This window comes from Huiozyma naganishii, chromosome 9 (genome assembly GCF_000348985.1).
Source record: "Huiozyma naganishii CBS 8797 chromosome 9, complete genome".
NCBI classification, from domain to species: Eukaryota; Fungi; Ascomycota; class Saccharomycetes; order Saccharomycetales; family Saccharomycetaceae; genus Huiozyma; species Huiozyma naganishii.
In genome coordinates, this window is record NC_035930.1 from 527,830 (window position 1) to 546,179 (window position 18,350).

Genomic DNA, 18,350 nt, shown 5'->3' on the forward strand with positions numbered 1-18,350 from the left:
AGGTTCTAAACAGATAAAAATAACCATACATCATATATATGTATAGAGAGAGCGAGAGAAGACAAAAATGCATATATCCCCACGGTTACACAAGCAAAACTATAGCCAAAAACATTAAAATACCGTTCAGAGTTTTAGTACTGGCGCTTCCCATATACGTAGTTAAACCAGGAACTGTCTTTGGAGAGACAGAACTCACCGCGTTCCCTGGGGTATTTTCCGGCTTCACTGGCGTTGTTATAGGAACCGATGGAGATGGTGTAACGCGGGTATTTGTTGTTACTCTTACTGTGGAAACAACGTTTGAATAAATAGGTGTCGACGTGGTAATAGTCACCAACTCATGGTGTTCATTCTCTGTGGTGACCGTCACTAGATCCAAGGTTGTAAATTTAACGGTTGTTTCGTAAGTGCTAACAGACGGGGAGATGGTAACAATCGGAGTAGTAGTCGAAGGAGGGGAGGTTTCCTGCTGTTCAGATACTGTCGATGAGGTAGAGCAGTGTGAACCGGTGCACACTTCAGTGATCGCGGTAGTACTTGATGTTGTATCAGTTACCACACTCAGGGGAGGAACAGTCACAGAGCTTGTCACTGGAATAATGCAGTGCGAATCAGTGCATGTTGTCGTCAATGTTACTTCGTGCGTCCCAGTAGTTGTAGTATACACATATGTGCCAGGACCCTGTGATGTTGTGAATGCTGACTTAATAGGCTTTTCTACGGTACAATCATCATTTTGACATGTAGCGGTATATGGACACCACGTCGTATACTCTGTTACTTTACCGTTGTATGTTGTTGTGACAGTGGAAATAGAGGATCCAACAGTTGTGCTAAAAGTGGGATGTGGAGGGGTGGTTGATTCATTTGATACAGTGTGCTCGGTTGTAGATGGGACAGACAAGTGAGAAGGAGTAGCAGCAGTTTTACACCTGTTATCAGTACAGATAGCAGTAAAAGGACACCACGTTGTGTATTTTGTTACTTTACCGTTGTATGTCGTAGTGATTGTAGCCAATGAAGAAATGATTTTATACGGTGGAGGAGGAATATACGTTTGTTGGGTTGAGATGGGGATCGGATTTGTTTTATCGGAACTTACTGATCTAACAGGAGTGGTAGCCTTTGAACTTATGCTGTTTGGAGGCACTGGAGACGAGCGGATCGATGATGCTTCTGACTTTCTGGTAAGTATAGGTGTACCTGGCACATTTGTTGACACCCTGCTTTCTGTAACATGCGCCGTACTTTTCATATTGGTTGAAAAAGTTGATGTAGCAGTGGGCACCCGAATACAATGTGCATCAGGACACGTTTCCGATACAATTAGTGTCTTCAAGGTAGTAGTGGTGGCGGTAGTTTCCGAGTTATGTCCGGTGGTCGTATGAGGTACAGTGATAGGACACCACGTCGTATAAATTGTAACAACACCACGAGTTGTTTGTGTAACTGTACTCAACGTGTAAAGAGGTTGACTACCGTGGCTCTTGGTAGTTGACAAAATTGTGATTGAACTTCCCTTTTCTATTTTGGGAGTAACAAGCGAGCGAACGGGACTAGAAGGGACTGTACATATCCCGCCAGAGCACGATTCAACAGATACAATAAAAGTTTTGGTTGTTCCAGAAACAGACTGGCTCTTCCAAGATTTTGTACTGCGACCTTTTGTTGGTATGGAAATTGCAGGAGGTACGGAGTGTTGATCACTTCTAGTATCCATTTTTGGCGACGAAACTGGACGAATAATAGTATCTGAGCGCAAGGTCGATGGGAATTTCGAAGCAGTTTCTGTTTTGGAGCAACGATGATCAGAACATGACTCGACAGATACTGTCTTAGTTGAAATTAGAGGACACCAAGTTGTATAGACCACAGTAACTCCATTACTTACCGAGGTCGCTGTGCTACGCACTGATGTTGTAACCGTAGATTTCAAAAAAGACTCCGTAGATTCTTCACTTACCGAGGACACTGGGCACCAAGTGATGTATACAGTAGTTTGGCCATTGCTGGTAGTCGTGACGGTGGAGAGTGTGTATTTCGGTTGAAGGGACCTTTGTGCCGAGCTACTCTCTAACCGTGAATTCTTGCCGATAGGAATAGTACAGGTAGTGGGAGTAACAACCGTAGTTGTAGTTGGCGTACAGTGATGTTCTTTGCAAACTTCGGTGGATATGGTAACAGTATTATAAGATACAAAGGTCTCGTAATATACGTCATTTTCGGGGACCTGCAAGGAAGACAAGGAACGTTTGGCACTAGGCATTGGTGTTGTGAAAGTTGAAAAAGGAATAGACGAGATAGAGGAAGCAGAAACAGCAGAAACAACAGAAGTAACAGAGACAGCAGAATCAACAGAAGCAACAGAAGCAACAGAAGCAGTAGAGACAACAGGAACAGCATCAGCAGAAGAAGCTGTGAACTGGATAGAAGAAAATGCCGTGCTCAATACAATAGACTGAATCGACGATATGGTTTCGAGAGACATTTCTTCCTTTGAAGTACTAGTCTGTGAAAGGAATAAAGCATCCATGAATGTTTTTGTAGTAGCATTTCCAGAAGAACTTATTCCAGACGATGATGGATTACTCGCTGATGACTCCGAGGCAAAGCCCTGAGATATAAATGAACCTTTTGAATCGCTATATGTCGAAACAACAGCAGCTGACAAATAACCGGTGGTGCTTCCAGGTAATATTTGATTGGTAGACTGGTCAGTAGCTGTAAAAGGTTCAACACTCGATGCACTATGAGTTGGTTCACTTCCAAATTGAGCTGATTGAGAAACCTTGGGCGATGAAGAAAGAGAAGCCAGATCTGTTTCAAGTGACGACTTGAGCTCAAAAACTTGTGTTGAACTTGCCAAATAAGCACTTGAAACTTCGCTAACTAAAATACCGGACAACGAGTTAACTGCCGCCTCGATGGAGGAGGTGCCAGATGAAGCAACTGAACTCTGAGAAGTAGATACTGGAGAAGATAAAATCGACTCAGAAAGTGGCGTGCTAGAAACAAAAGACTGCACATTAGACGATCCCAGTTGTGCGGAGGAAACGGACCCACTAGCACTGCCAAGGGTAACCGAGGAAGATCTGGACAAAGTCGAGTCAGTGCTAGCAACCATCTCAGAGGTTTGAGACCCAGAAGACACTGACTGTTGAGCAGAGGTTCTTATCAATGCACTTGAAGAATGTTCTGCATCTGTTGAGGTGTGAATCTGGGTAGAGGACAATGTCGAAGATGCTAAAGACGTTTGAAATTCAGATTCCTTTGCGGACAACATGGAGAAAGAAGAAGTTTTGACGCTGAAGGCATTAGATGACCCTAAAAGTAAATCAATTGAAGATCCGATCACTGTGGTAGGGGAGACTTTACCAGACGAAGAAATCCATCCTGAGGATTCGGTGCTCAAACCAAAACCAGAGCCAAGTTCAGTTCCCTGCAACGATGAAATATCCCAAGTTTTTACAGTTGAACTCGAAAACTCTTGACTGGATTCGCCCAAAGGAAGAACCGAAGTGAGAGAAGCACCATTAACCGTTTGAGCTGAGGAGGTTGTGTTTTGCCAGTATGCGGCTTGCACGTTTGAAACACCAACCAATAATACAACTAATTGAAGTACCTGTAACATTTGGCCGATATTGAGTTGTCGCTATTGGCTTATCCAGTTACTTTATAGCAAAGAAGGTATGTCGGACATCCCGAAGCCTGAACCAGGAGAACGAGGTTTAGCAACCATTTATTTATACATTTCAACGAGGGAGCTGGAGTGTTCAGGAGCTTACATCAGAACTGTATAGCTGTACAGCAAGTACCGTCCTCGTGTTCTATCTCAATTTTATCTGTGTGTGCAAGTTAACTCATCGCTGTTTCAGATTCGTTTTCGATACCTTTTTTTTATTATTGTTTTATAGCCTCTAAGTGAAAATCCACTGTGAGGAACCGAAGAGAGCCGAGACCCTGCAATCGAGTAACAGGGGCAGCACGGTGGGATACAGAGAGTCAGATCAGTCGTTTGAAATACACAGAGATAGGCTAACGTATACTTTAATTTTGTAGAGATACGTAGTTGGATGGGAACAGGCCCTTTTCACCGTTACGTTCCAATTCGCCCAGCCACCAGTCGTCGTCTACGAATTCTATGTTGATGATTTTGTCCTTCTCCACGAAGGTCAATTCGTTTTCCTCACCTGCATCGTAGTCATATTCTGCTAGGGCCCATGGAGCCGCTTGTTCCTCAGGTTCAGGTTCAGGTTCGGCTCTTCTTGGTGGAGGAGGAGGAACTGCACGGCGGGTCTGTGACTGTGGGGGTTCTTCCTGCTGCTGCTGCTGCTGCTGCTCCTCATCCCCCTCTTGTTCCTCTTGCTTTTCCTCCTCCTCTTCAGGTGGGGTTACATTCCTTGGTGGAAGAGTTGGTGTGCTTTCTTTCTCTTGTTTTTCTGGCTCTTCTGGTTCAGGCTTGGCTACGTTTCTTGATGGCAAAGCGGGGGTTGGTTCTTCCTCATCCCAGCCGTCACTTTCCCCTTCATTCTCCTCGTCATCCATTTGCGATTCTTTGGTCATACCTGGCAGCGCAATACCACGTCCTGCCGGTGGTCCCATTGGAGTGGACCTTTTTGTCGAATCAGCTCTGGGCGGTAAGCTCCCCACCTGTGGCTGGATGATCTGAGGTTCACTAGTCTTGTGGATTGGAGACTCTGGTTTTTGTTGGGTAGGTTGCTCCATTTTGCCCAGCTTTTCAAACCTTGATTTCAACTCGCTGACATCCTCTGCCCTCTCATCGTCCACTGGGGAGGTCGAGGCGTCCCTTACGGTTGGAGCAGGAGATTTGACAACACTGGGCGTGGAGGCGGGGGTTGCTGAATCCTTCTTAGCCAAGAATGTGTTGATTTCTCTATCGCGTGCCATCTTCGATTGTTCCTTTAGGGCCTTGATATCAGCATCAGGGTCGACCTTCGATCCGGCAGTGGCCCCCATTTCAGGACCGTTGCCGTTTTTGGAGGTGCTGGACACAAGACGTGGATCCTCACGTGCGTTCTCCTCGCGAATGACTTGTTGCAAGTCGATTTTGCCAATTGGCTTGTACGATGACTGGTTGCGTGCCAGTGGCTGTTCGTCAAGGTTCCTCTCCTTCAATTCCGGCTCATCCCAGTCCTCCGTTTCCTTAGCGGTAGAGGCAGGGGCAGGGGCAGGGGCAGGGGCAGGAGTCTTAGATTGTGGTTTAGGTGCTACCACTGGGGTCTTTTTCAAAGGAATCGCACGCTCAGTGGTTGTAGGTTTTGCCGCTGGTGGGGAGACAGTTTTTTTGAAAGCTGGTTTCTTCTCTGAACCACCTTGCTGGATCGAGTACCGTGCCCCCGCAGCATTTGAAATTTTTTGCAAAAGCTCGTCCTCGTCCAGATCATCTTCATCTCTCGCAGTAACTTGCACATGGTAGCCCTGTAGGACACCATTAGACACAGTCCCAAAATTGCTCGCAAACGAGGCACGAGACTTCATCGGCGCGGAATCAGGACACCACCCAACAAGAATCAGCTTCTCGACGTCGGACCCTGGAGGCGACACGCGTGCCAGACCGTACTGCACTTTCACATCCTCGAAAGTCTGCAGAAACTCGCTGAACGACGTCCCAGTGTACTCCGGAACGTACTCCTTCTTACTGTTTGGTGAAATAATCAGCCATGTGGTGTCCGGGTCCGTACCGCGGACCACCTTCAAGTACGCCTCCTCGATCTCTCCGGAGTGCGAGGTGCAGTCAATTGGTTCCAATGCCATACCTAATGCGTGTGTCTGTGGGGTGCAGTGTAGTATATCCCGTGCAACTGCTGCTCTATTTGCCCTATTTCAAACTGTTCAGATCCCAGACCGTGCACACAGAGAGAAACCTGCAAATTAATGATATTTTTCAGTTCCACCCCTTTTAAAATCACGTGACACAAAAGCGGCAGGGTTACCCTGAAATTAAGGTATTTCCGTTTTCAAATACATTTCCTTTTTTGTATATTTTCTTAATTCGAAAAAGTATCCTCTTTTGGTGACGTTTCCTTTTTTGGAACAGTGTCCTCTTTTGGTAAAGTTTCCCGTTTGGGAATGTGAAAAAATTGCTTTTTTTTTGCGATGAGCTTCGAGGATTCCCAGGCACTGCTAGAAGATGAAGAATCAGAAGCGGATGAAGATGAAGGTGTTGCGTTAATGCTGCTCGGTTGGTGATACAGGCTGTTTCTCTTGCGACGAGAACAATACACAGCGCAAAATGGTCACTTTCAATTGCGAGGTTTGCAACGACACGGTGCCCAAGAAGAACACGGAGAAGCACTACTACAGGTGCCCGCAGGCGTATTTCACCTGCATAGACTGCTCCAAAACGTTCGAGGACGGCGTCAGCTACAAGAAGCACACCGTGTGTATCTCGGAGGACGAAAAGTACCAAAAGGCGCTGTACAAGGGAGGGAAGAAGAACAAATCGAAACAGGACGCTCCACAGAAGGCAGCGACGAAGCAACCTGCTGCACCAGTGGAGAAACTCACTCCAGCAAAGATCGAGAAACCAAAGAAACAGCTGAAGAACAACCATTTAAAGGACGGAGAATCCCTGTACCAGTGTTTGAAGTCCTTCAAAGATAAAGACGAGAAGAAGAAATTCTTGAAGTCGTTGGTTCTTCGTCAATCCACCGATGGATCTCACTTCACTCTGGAAATGAATTGAACCAAAGGATAACCGTGAAGCGAGGGCTAAGGAAGAAGAAAATTTCACAACACTGTGTTTCCATCAATAGTATGGTTTAATATATGTATATGTACCTTTAACTCATCGTCATTATCATCACCCCCCCACCGTATCCTCAGGTATCACTGTCGTTCTTTATTTAAACATTTTGACATCTTCGTGTAGAATTGATTCAATGCGTCAAGGGGGAAAGAGAGCGTGTCGAACATGTATTCCGGGAGCACCTTTTGCAAATGCGAAAGTTCCTGTGACGTCAACTGTTTCAACAGCGGCAGGTATATGATCTCCGTAGACCCGCTCTCTGCGCCCCTGACAAACCCAAGTTTGTAATCGAGAGCGACCGCAGGGGAGCGATGCGATTTCTGAGAGACGTTGAACCACATACCTTGCTCGTCCTCCGTAGGGCGGCTATGTACGCGCACATCGCACAGATGCGAGAAAAAATCCTTGATGACTTGCAGATCCTCCACGCTGCTGTTCCTGTCGTCCTTAGCACCTTGACAGTCTACCTCCAACTCAGCTACACGCTTCCTGAGAGCCTCCAACTCGCGTTCTTGCGTCTCCAACCGTTCAGTCAAAATACTGTTCTCATGGACCGCTTTGGAAACCAGCAGGTCAGCGCTGTTCAGTCTCTCCTGCACACTGTCCTTGTACTCCTGTAGTGCGTTCATATCCACCCCCCTCCGTGACTCAGGTAACTGTCTCGGGGCCTGTTGTAGGGGCACCGGCCACGTCGTCTCACTGTCACCGACTTCCTCACAGTCAAATAATTTAAAGAACAGAAAAAAACAAAAAATAGAAAAGTGTCACAAAAGTGGGTCATAGCAATCAAAAGAACAGGAAGATACTGTCAGTTGGGCCAGCAATGTGGCCACAAAACCAATCCAATACGTTCCATGGATACCACAAAAAATAAGGGCACTCACACAGTGACAATTCTATTTTGATAACACTCGTACTATGAACAATTGAGAGCAGTTACACGCCAGCAAGAACAGTATTTATTGACTAGAGTAAAAGAATTATTACCGAAAGTAACACAAATATGAGCATATTAGATATACAATGGGTACTGATACCATGGGCGCACTACTGGAGTGGAGGAAAGTGGGCAAAGACTATGAGGTTCTATTCAATTCAAAACTGCAGCACAATGTAGACTTGGAGCTGCACAGATCTTAAAACTTGAACTTCATTGTTCCCTCAGTTGCGTTTCCTGCGGACGGGACGTTGTTGGGTCCCGGTAGGGATAGTTTTGCACAGGTATACAACCTTCGAGATCCACCTTTCGTCTGTACGGGGAACCACCAAGAACTCAAACAAAGGGTTTAAAAGGTACTGTCGACAGCTCGATCAACGTGTGGGATCTGTTCGAGGATGCAGTCTATGTGCGCGAGTTATTAACTTCGCAAAACATGCCGATCAGCGGGTCTGGAACCATACCATGCGTACCAAGAAGTGCACCATCTAAGCATAAATTCCAGAGCGAAGTGTACTCAACCTTGCAGCGTCACTGTATACATTATATTCATACAAACAAAGTCGCAGTGGGGATCGAGACCCAAGCGAACCACTATTTGAGGGAATCTATCCCCTCTTGTAGTCCGTGAGGATTGGCACCAACAACTTTCTTCAACATATCCCCCGCCTTAGCGAAGACGAAAGTGGGCATCGCTGTCACCTCGCAGAATTTCGCCAGGTCTGGGGATTCATCGACGTCGACTTTGTAGAATGTGACTTCTGGGTTCTCTGCAATCGACTTGGACACCGTGGGGATCATAGCTTTGCAGGGTCCACACCATGTAGCGTAAAAATCGATGATGGAGAGTTTGGGACTCTTGATCGCTGAGTGCAATTCGGACATCGCAGTCAATTTCTTGACCGAGGCGTACCCGGAGGACGTCGATTGGAAACGTCTCCCAGTGGACATAAACAGTCTTGATGTATCTCTAGTGATAGTCTTTACAAACATTATACACGTTAGTTCGTTCTAGGACCAAGGAGAACGACTCTGAGTGTGATTAAGAAGGTTCACAGGGGGTGTAATCTTTTGTTAAATTGAATTAAATACCAAAACAGTTCGAGAACCAAAACAGTCAGTTCTTGAAGTAATGTGCATTGTCCTTGGCGTATACACACAGATATATATATATATATATATGTATATAGATATGAAGCGAAGATAAGTGTCTGTGAGCGTAATGTATTTGCAGTGAGGGTGCTCACAGCACAGGGAGCGTTCATAACAGACCCTCGTTGTACAAGGACAGCAAACGGTCGTTATCGACCACATAATCCTCCAGATTTATGCCAAATTTATCTACCCAGTCTATATCGGGCGCCCGCAGGTTCCCCGCCTGCACGGCCCTCTGCTGCGACTCCATTGTGAATATCTCCCGCAACAGCGGTCTGCTGTGTGTCAGAACGTCCAGAAACTCCTGGTAATTCCGCGTCTTGTCTATCTGCAAGTACAGCAGCTGCAGCTCCTTGCAGAGGTACTTCTTCCGGTACAGCAATCTCTCGAGGTGTGTCCGCTGCTGTCGCAGCAACTCGTGTTCCGCACACCTCTCTACCGCAGTCTCCTGGAACTCCCGCACACTATCCTCTGAACAAGACATCTGTGCAAGTAACGCAAACCTAAACACACTCTCACCAGACCAAATACACTGTCGACCATCCAACCGTCCAAACAGTCCAACTGCTCTGACACATGCGTTTAAAGCAGGCAGTTTCTTTAATTTGTTTCTTCCACGTAAATCTGTTTGGTCCGGGTAACACGCAGTGGCAGGACCAGTGGGACACGATGGACGGACCATTGGGACCCCCCAAAGGGCCAGGAACCAGACTACAGCACCACCCCCCGGTCATATCACCGTGGCGGGTTCCCTCTCTCAAAAGTTGCAGCAAACAGGCTTAGGCTGAAACAGGTGTTGTTGACTGCGCGCTCCTGCTTGACCTGGTCGTTGGCGATATTGTGGTAGGGTTCGACAGCCAGTGGGCAGTCGTACTGCGCGGACTTCGTATTGTACAGGAACCATCTGCCCCGTGTCGTGTTCGTGGCGCGTGTCCCGCCGCTGCGGACCTTTGTGATACCGAGAGAGAGTGGAGAGCGGGATGTCGCTGCGGTATTGCCCTCCGTGGACACGGGATCTGTCTCGCTGCTATTCTTGTTCATGTTGAAGGAGGATACTTGGAAGGGCGGCACGTTCAGGATGATATTCGGGATCTCAAATGTGTGCCTCTCACTTGAGGATCCAGGCCCGAGGGCTGCGCGTTCGTGAGGTGTCGTCGACGCGTAAATGCAGTAGGACTTCAAAGACGTCAGAAGCTCATAGACCATTAACTTTAACCGCAGGTTGAAGGATATTCTTTCAAACAAGTGCGAGACAGAAACCAAAAATGACTCTGTGGATTGCCTCCTCATCGGATCTTGCAACCCTTCCACAATGTCTTGGAAAATCGCGTTCATGTGCATAGTGAACACTTTTATCACCACAGTCATCTGCAACTCAAGCCCTGACAGTTCCACTTCGCTCAGTACATCGTACCCGTAGATCACTGCCTGTAATGCTGGTAAAGAACGACATGGAATGTCAGTGCTGCTTGCACTGGACCCCTCAACTTTCTTTGAGAAAGATGCTACCAGTTCAATGACAATGATCAAGTAGTCCCTGCGGTTCGCCCGTTCGTCTCCCTCGAGACACTTTGCAAAGAAATCCTCCTCAACAATCTCAATTATTTGCCGTATTGAGGAAGCATCTTCAACTGCGTCAAACAGCTGGGAACACAGTTCGTTGTATTTGGATACCTCGATAACATCGAATATAAACTGCCGCAAAGCGGCTTGCAACCCAGAGATATTATCCCCATAAACATTCGTCATCACGCGGACCTGGTGGGCAGTAATGGCTTGGAAAACCCACAGGTTTGTGAACTCCAACAGGTAAAACATGTCGCTCGGACTAGACTCACTTTCAAAAAGCTCATCATCGGTGTCGTCCCCGTCCTCACTCTTTAGACCATAAAATAGTAAGTCATGCACAAAGTCGGCCATCGGTTTCCCGTTTCTCTCAGCCATCGTTTGAATGGCACGCGTGGAAAGCTTGGAAAAATTGGTATTGGGTCCAAATTGGGCCAAGATCCGCAAAAACAAGTGGTACCGTTGTGGTAAGTGCTCTTGGCACGTTTTCAAGATCGTCTCAAAATTTCCCTTGATGTAATCGTACTTGTGCGTTTGAAAGTAGATCTCATGGCACATCAGCAAATCCCCCAGGTCAATCAACTCAAGCACTTTCTCAATACCTTGTATTCTCCTTACCTGATCAAGTGTGAGCAGTTTCTCGGAAATCAACCTGATCAATCCCTTATTATCGCAATCGTTCCGTTTCAAGAAAATCGACATGAACTTGTAGTAGTCCCTAAAATTGGAATTCATCAATAACAATAATTTACAGCGAGCTTGCCTTCTCTCAACATATGTATGCTGTTTCGTTAACGACAAAAGCACTCTGATGTTCGTATGGAATAACTCAGTGAAATTCATGGTGGTCTCCTTAGGATTATCTATCGTATGACTTACCGACTGGTATAAAGAGTTGACAAGCTCATGATTTTTCTCCAGCTTTTCACGCTTCATCTTCTCCTCTTCATACACGTTTGACAACTCAATCCTCAGATCACTATCCAAAGTCAAAGCCATAGGAAATGTTTTCATGAAAAACTTCCAAAAGGGCATAAACGAGGTGACGTGGTACGCAACAGGGTCTTTATCCTTCAATACATTGATGTACACGTAGATGAAAGTTTTCACAAAAAGGATATGATCGTTGATAAATTGAGAAAAAACCATTTTGTAACGTAACAAAATATTCATCAACATCTCCATTGTGTTGATGTCGTCCAACAACTGATGATATATGACGAATTCGACCCACTTATAGAAAAGGTGGAACACTTCCAACCTCACACAAAATATTTCGTAATTTCTCAGCAGTTGCTCACCATCTATGCAATCCAAGGTACTCTTTGAGCACAGGCGATTTAGATACCATTCCCCGAGTATGATCTTGCAACTCAATGGAAGCTTGGTCAACTCACTCAAATCACCCCCTGGTAGCACATTGTTTTTATGCGTCGTGACGATGTTATTGAGTTGGTCAAAGTTGTAGTTCTCATAGAAACTGGGATCGTATTCCATAATATTTCGCAAAATCATGTTGTACTGACTTCGCATTAGTGGGGATATCTTGAGGTTGATCAGTAACTTTACGTGGAAGAACTTGTCATTAGAATCATGTAGATACATGATTCCAGAGCTGATTAGTTTCCTGATATACGTGGGCACTTTTATCATTCCATATGTGTTCAAAATATTTAGCAAATGGAATAATTCCGTAACGTTAATCGTTCTCGCCATGTTCTGCTTGGAAAGTTTGGCAATCTGGAAAACAAGTGACCATATGGTATCCTCGATTTCAAACTCAGGGAACCCGTCTAATGAGCTGATTTGCAATAATAAAAGTTTGGCAACCAGTTGATTTGACTCGTAGTGAGATAGACGACTAGGATGCACCGACCAAAGCAGTAATTGAAAGATTTGGGATAGTTTTAAAGGGTTTTGATCAATGTATTGGACCCAATCAAATTCCGCACTGTTCTCGTCGAGCAGTTTCGTGAACTTGTTATCGACAAAAAGTATAGAGATTACTTTTACTTCAGGATCCATTGTGGAGGTTGTAAACACCTGCGAGATTTCTGATTTGTTGGTGGAAGGTGACGTGCTCTTTTTGATTTCATCTGTGGTCAGCAGAGAGTTATTTTTCAGTGTATCGTTCCTGTAGCTAATCAACTCCAATTTCTTCTTTACGTCACTTTTGGAATCCTTCAAATGACTCGTTATCTCGTATAGACACGGTTTGTACAGTTCCCAGCTTGTAGACGGGAACAAAAATATCTCCAGGGACTGTTCTTGGAAGAGCCTACAAACGAGTTTCCCGATTATCGATTGTAGGGAGTCCTTGATTTTGTTGTTTTTCCTTATATCGTTAATGATATACTTCTCATCGTTTATCATTGATTTGCTATTGGAGATGACATAGTATTTATTAAGAAGTATGTCTGTGATTTTGGACACCAGGAACGTGTCTATAGCCGTGTTTTCTTGACGTGGGTCTGCAACTTGTAACGAGATTTTTGAACCAACGATATCGTCCCAAAAGATCATCAGGATGTGTAAACTCAGGGGTAGGAACTCGAAGTTCTCAATCTTGGAAACGAACTTGATGAGCCAGTGGTAGAATACCTCTTTGTCTAGCAGCCCAAGAGTGTAACAGTTCCCCAAAAGTTTCAAGAAATATGCAACTTCTCTTTTCCAGATTTTCAGTTTGTTTGGATCGTTATAGTACTGAACCATCTCAAAGATCAGTTTCTCCAAAATGTACACGTAGGTATCCGTCCAATCTTTATACAGGGTCTTGACCTCGTTCGTGGTGGAATCTCCCTCGTGATTAATTGCCTGTGTATGCTTAGATTTCAAAGCTTGTGCCTCTATCGAGTAACAACATTTGATCAGCCAAATTGCGCGCTTCAAGGGGATCTGTTTCGTGTAGCACTGTTCGAGCACTTGTCTCCTTTTCAGCCCATGCGGTATATACTGCAACATCTTGGAGAGCGATGTATAAGGTGAGCTCAATTCCTGCAACCACATCTCTTTACGGTTGTCCGTGAGCGTGACTCTAGTTGGGAGTGTGAAATCCGGGCCCGCAAGAGGGTTCGTTGAGAGAGCGGAATGCTTCGACTTGTTCGCATTTGGTTTCAAGTCAGTGGAAGTGGACTGAGACCCTGAGATCCTATTGACCTCTTTGTCCCTGATGTGTAATACTTTCCCGAACTGCAACGCCAGTTGATCTGACAGTTTCGGCAGGGACTCGTGCAAGGACGATCTTGCCGATATGCTTTCGAAGTTGACCCTCGAGGACACGTAGTACCCCTTCGAGACGAAATTGAGCAGGATCCGGTCCTCCTCCGGCTTGTGCTCCCAGGGCTCGAAATCCGGGTACACCGCTGTAGGTGAGACCTTCGCATCGTCGCTCTCCTGCGTTCGGTCCGGATCTGAAAAGTGCGGGATATAAGGGTGCAGGTCCTCCGGTGGCTGCAGAACGTATTTCGATGGCGCCATGCTTGTGGCTCTTGTATGGGGGTTCTTTACTTCCAGTCGGTGAAGTTCTTCCCACAGTGAACTCTTGAACTTATTAAAACTATACAATTATTGTGAAGAGGATTGAGACAAGAGAAGCGTCTATGTGTGAGGCTCTCTGACCGTTCAAAGACACTTGGCCAAGTTCCAGAGGCATTCAATGGTTTCGTAAGGAATATTGTGAAGTGAGATAGAATCCTCGTCCTCCTGGACGGGACGGAATATATAGGTATTTGTGTGTATATGGGTGGTGGGTTTCCCTTTGGTGTATCAGCCATTGATGAGCAACGCCTCTCTAGCAGCGCCCGTCCTGTCCAGAGTGGGCCAGTTCCCCCAGTTAGAGAGTCTCAGGACGAGACACGTGGCGTTATCTGCGTGTTTCGGGGCGATGGATACGATGAACTTGATGACCTCTTCTGCGACGAGTTGCGGCGTGGCGGTCCTGAGCCCGCGGCCATTGACCGTTGTCGTGATGAGATCTACGATCTCTTGATCTACGAGCAAGTCGGAGACTCCGTCCGTGACAAGCGCGACAAAACATTCGTCTCCACCGAACTGCAATTTGGACCGCTCGCTGTAGGGGAGGTCCCGAGTGTTACCAACGAGGTAGGAAAATATGTCTGGCTCTGCACTAAGCCCGTGGATCTTTGCTGGAAGGTCTCCGAAAGACCTCGTATTTGCGTAGTTGTTAAGGAACCGGGCGTCGCCAAAGGCGTCCAAATCTGCCTCGCGCACTTTAGTATCTAGCCTCTGAGACTCCCTTGCTGATGTGACGTGGTGTGGTGTTGACAAGTTATGTGCGAGCCCCGAGGAATCGCATATAAGCACGCGAGAGTCCCCCACCTGCGTGACGACGAGCTTGAGCAGCCCGCGGGGTTCCACGAAGAAAGCGTCGTCATTACAAGAACCACTGTTGTACTCGTCCCAGGGGGATACAAACACGGAGGACGCGGTGGACCCACCGGAAGGTTCCCCCTTATCGTGCACCTCCCCAGATCCGAACCCACAGCATTTCTCGAGATCAAACTTGAGGAAAGTGTAGTACAGAGCGAGCCTCTGAGCCTCATTGAGCAAAGAGTTCTTGTCGATGAGGTTCCCCCATTTATCAAAGAGCATTCGTGTTCCAAGATTCTCCGAATCGTACAGCACCTGCTCCTGCTTCGTGTGGCAGTTCTTGACGAACCTGTCGTAGAATTGCTGCCTGTTCCGGTATAATTTCTGCCAGTACGCACCACCAATAACTTTGTAGTACCTTTCCAACAGGGAGTAAAGATCAGCACGCACGAGTCCGCGGTCCCTCTGCTCCACGAGCTCCACGTGCAGCCCAGCCGCCAGCGACTGCGCCATCTCCTTCCCGCGGGGACCATGCCCATCAAACAGCGACATGTACAGCACGGCACCGCTCCTAGCACCCCCACCCCCGCCTCGTAGCATCTGTATCGCGTACGCATCGTCGTTCTGCAACCGGTTGACCCTGCTGGTCGCGTGGCCCACGGCCCCCGGGAACCGCAGCAGCGGCACCCGCAACTTCCCACCGGCCGCCCTGACGTACCCGCTCGCAACGCCCATCACCGGCTCCCCTGCCCTCAAGCAGCAACCACCAGTAACCATCAACTGCCATCAACTACAGCCGTCTTCAACTTCAGCCTCGACTCGTCATCGCCGTCGAAAGCGACAAACGCAGTTTCTTCGAAACCAAAAAAAAAAAAAATACTGAAAATTCGATTCTTCGTTTGAAGGCGCTGCTCTTGACGGTTGGACGTGTTGGTTTGGTCGGTTTGAGAGCCCTGTACCAGCACCACAGCACCACAGCACCATGTCGTTCTTCGGGAAGAGATCTAGGGGCGGTGCGAAGGGGAGACACCCGCAGCAGCAGCAAGGGGGCGGAGCAGGAGCAGGAGCAGGAGGGGAGCCGCTCGATTTTGAAGAGACGTACCGTGGGTATGGCGATTACGGACAGGAGGACGGGGATTACCTCAATGACGAGACGTTTGGGGACAATGCGGAGTTGGGGAACGATTTTGATTTTGGGCACGGTGTGCAGCAGCAGGAGGCTGTTCCACAGCCTCCGCAGCAGCAGCCACACGTTTCGTACGTCCAGGCTGCGCAATCTGGGATCCACACGGCGCAAATGGACACCTCTGCTGACTTGAAACCTATGGCGTCGTTGTGGTCCACTGGGCCGCCAGCGGTGCAACAGCCTCATATCTTGTCCATGGAGGAGATTGAGAGACAGCAACGGCAGATGCAACAACAGGGGTTCATGCAGGCGCCTCCACCGCCACCACCGATTCACCCAATGACACCACAGGGGTACCCTGTGCCACCTAGTGATGCGCCTTACCAGGGGTTCATGCAGGGACCACCACCACCACCACCAGCAACTGCACCAAATGCACCAACTGCACCAAATATGCAACAGTTCGCACCAAATGTGCAGTACGGTATGCCAGGACAGCAAGGTGCGTACCCTCCCGCGTTCAACCAGGGTGCCTTCCCAGGGATGTACCAGGCTTCGTCACCGGCTCCAGTTCAGCCACAGGGCGCACCAGACAGGGGGGAACTCCAGAGCGAGTTGCAACCACAGCCGCAATCGCAATCGCAATCGCAGTCCCCACAGCCGGAAAGAGAGCAGCGTTTGGCTTCTGGTCAGCCCGCTCAATTGAGAACAAGGCTCCAGCAGCAGCAGCAGCAGCAGCGGAGAGAACCATTGTCGCCAGAGGAACAACAGCGGCTGCAGGTGCGCCACGCGAAGGTCGAGAAGATCCTGAAACACGCAGGACTGATGACCCCTAGGGACAAGGACTTCATCACGAGGTACCAGTTGTCGCAGATCGTCACGGAGGACCCCTACGACGAGGACTTTTACTTCCAAGTGTACAAGATCATCCAGCGCGGTGGTGTCGTTGGCGAATCCAACAAGGGACTCATCGCGCGCGCGTACTTGGAACACTCTGGGCATAGACTCGGCGGGAGGTACAAGAGAGCCGATATCGCACTGCAGAGAATGCAGAACCAAGTAGAGAAGGCAGTCACCGTTGCGAAAGAGAGACCGCAGAAGAACAAGAACAAGCTAGAGGAGGAGGCCAGTGGTGCAGGTGGGCGCGAGGGTGTTCTAGGGAAAGTCTCCACCGCCATGAACAGTAAGACCCCAAGAAGACAGTTGCAGATCCCGCTGGCAAACCTGAGATCGAACAGCGAGATCGAGGCCTCGGAATTGGAGGCGTCGGCGAAGGTGCCCACTCCGGGGGCACTCGAGGAGGTCACGCAGTCCCTCGACAACGTCGAGATCAGCCAGAAGTCCAGGGTTAGGAGAAGGTCCTCTTATGCGTTCTCCTCCGTGGACCACAACTCGGTGCTAGGTAGATCAGGCGGTAGAAAATTCGTGCTCTCGCTGATCGAAACCGTGTACGAGGAGGTCCTCGAATTGGAGGCCAATCTGAGAAGTGGTAAGGAGACGAACAACCAGAAACTGTGGGACGCACTGCACGTTAACGATGATGTCTACGAGGTATGCCCCTTCGTCTCCATGCTCACTTTCGACAAGGGCGTCAAGATTATGCCCCGGATCTTCAATTTCCTGGACAAGCAACAGAAACTGAAATCGTTGCAGATGTTCTTCTCAGAGTTGTCCCACTTGAACATCATCATCATCAGCTCGTACAAGACGAACCCAACGCCCTCAGACGCGCAATTGAAGAAAATCGATTTGTTCCAAACCGTGTTTTTGAAGATCATTGTTTCATTCCTGTCCAGTAGCTCAAACTTTATCGAAATCATGGGGCTTTTGCTTCACCTGATCAAGAACAACAACGTTTCGTTCATCTCCACCTCTAAGATTGGACTGAACTTAATCACCGTGCTCATCTCGCGTGCAGCTTTGATCAGACAGGACACAAACAGGAGCAACGTCCTTTCATCGCCAGAGATCTCCACGTGGAACGAAATCTACGACAAACTGTTCACTGCCATGGAGAGCAAGATCGTCGCAGTGTTCCCACCAGCGGAGTACACGGACAGAGTGGTCCACGCCGCGGGGTCCACCGCACCAACGAAATACTACGACCAAGCGTACATATGGCAGTTTCTGGCGTCGCTTGCCCTCAGTGGGAAGCTGAACCACCAGCGGATCATCATCGATGAAGTAAGGGACGAGATTTTCGGGACCATCAATGCGGCAGAGGAGATGAGGGAGCAGGCCAAGAACACGCAGGGCGCACCAGCGGATGACCTCCTGTACAGGCGCGACAAACTCTACCAAGACCTGAACCTGTTCTTGAACGTCATGGGACTGATAGCAAGAGACGGCGAGATCGCAGAACTGAAATGATTCGGGTCAAGCCGCATCGTGTATGGATCTACGTTTGTGTATAGTACAAGTAATCACGTCTCCCGCCGTGGCGTTACTTCAACGACGACCTTTGT

The 18,350-nt window shown here is 48.0% G+C and overlaps 9 protein-coding genes across 9 annotated transcripts; 2 read left to right on the forward strand and 7 right to left on the reverse strand.

Annotated features, from left to right (window-relative positions):
• Positions 1–85: 85 nt before the first annotated feature.
• Positions 86–3,634, reverse strand: FIG2 (Fig2p; the record flags this gene model as incomplete). Its single annotated transcript, XM_022609955.1, has 1 exon — positions 86–3,634. One exon carries the CDS (start codon positions 3,632–3,634, stop codon positions 86–88), a length of 3,549 nt encoding a protein of 1,182 aa, XP_022466299.1.
• Positions 3,635–4,050: 416 nt separating this feature from the next.
• On the reverse strand, positions 4,051–5,778 carry ABP1 (Abp1p; the record flags this gene model as incomplete). The annotated part of the gene is made up of 1 exon (XM_022609956.1): positions 4,051–5,778. One exon carries the CDS (start codon positions 5,776–5,778, stop codon positions 4,051–4,053), a length of 1,728 nt encoding a protein of 575 aa, XP_022466300.1.
• Positions 5,779–6,256: 478 nt separating this feature from the next.
• On the forward strand, positions 6,257–6,709 carry KNAG0I02710 (uncharacterized protein; the record flags this gene model as incomplete). Its single annotated transcript, XM_022609957.1, has 1 exon — positions 6,257–6,709. The coding sequence occupies one exon, from the start codon at positions 6,257–6,259 to the stop codon at positions 6,707–6,709; it is 453 nt and encodes a 150-aa protein (XP_022466301.1).
• Positions 6,710–6,852: 143 nt separating this feature from the next.
• Positions 6,853–7,401, reverse strand: CSM1 (Csm1p; the record flags this gene model as incomplete). The annotated part of the gene is made up of 1 exon (XM_022609958.1): positions 6,853–7,401. The coding sequence occupies one exon, from the start codon at positions 7,399–7,401 to the stop codon at positions 6,853–6,855; it is 549 nt and encodes a 182-aa protein (XP_022466302.1).
• Positions 7,402–8,303: 902 nt separating this feature from the next.
• On the reverse strand, positions 8,304–8,702 carry TRX3 (Trx3p; the record flags this gene model as incomplete). The annotated part of the gene is made up of 1 exon (XM_022609959.1): positions 8,304–8,702. The coding sequence occupies one exon, from the start codon at positions 8,700–8,702 to the stop codon at positions 8,304–8,306; it is 399 nt and encodes a 132-aa protein (XP_022466303.1).
• A 268-nt stretch (positions 8,703–8,970) lies between these two features.
• Positions 8,971–9,348, reverse strand: AHC2 (Ahc2p; the record flags this gene model as incomplete). Its single annotated transcript, XM_022609960.1, has 1 exon — positions 8,971–9,348. One exon carries the CDS (start codon positions 9,346–9,348, stop codon positions 8,971–8,973), a length of 378 nt encoding a protein of 125 aa, XP_022466304.1.
• A 251-nt stretch (positions 9,349–9,599) lies between these two features.
• On the reverse strand, positions 9,600–13,907 carry SRB8 (Srb8p; the record flags this gene model as incomplete). Its single annotated transcript, XM_022609961.1, has 1 exon — positions 9,600–13,907. The coding sequence occupies one exon, from the start codon at positions 13,905–13,907 to the stop codon at positions 9,600–9,602; it is 4,308 nt and encodes a 1,435-aa protein (XP_022466305.1).
• A 288-nt stretch (positions 13,908–14,195) lies between these two features.
• On the reverse strand, positions 14,196–15,536 carry PTC6 (type 2C protein phosphatase PTC6; the record flags this gene model as incomplete). The annotated part of the gene is made up of 1 exon (XM_022609962.1): positions 14,196–15,536. One exon carries the CDS (start codon positions 15,534–15,536, stop codon positions 14,196–14,198), a length of 1,341 nt encoding a protein of 446 aa, XP_022466306.1.
• Positions 15,537–15,741: 205 nt separating this feature from the next.
• On the forward strand, positions 15,742–18,255 carry PAT1 (deadenylation-dependent mRNA-decapping factor PAT1; the record flags this gene model as incomplete). The annotated part of the gene is made up of 1 exon (XM_022609964.1): positions 15,742–18,255. One exon carries the CDS (start codon positions 15,742–15,744, stop codon positions 18,253–18,255), a length of 2,514 nt encoding a protein of 837 aa, XP_022466307.1.
• Positions 18,256–18,350: the final 95 nt, after the last annotated feature.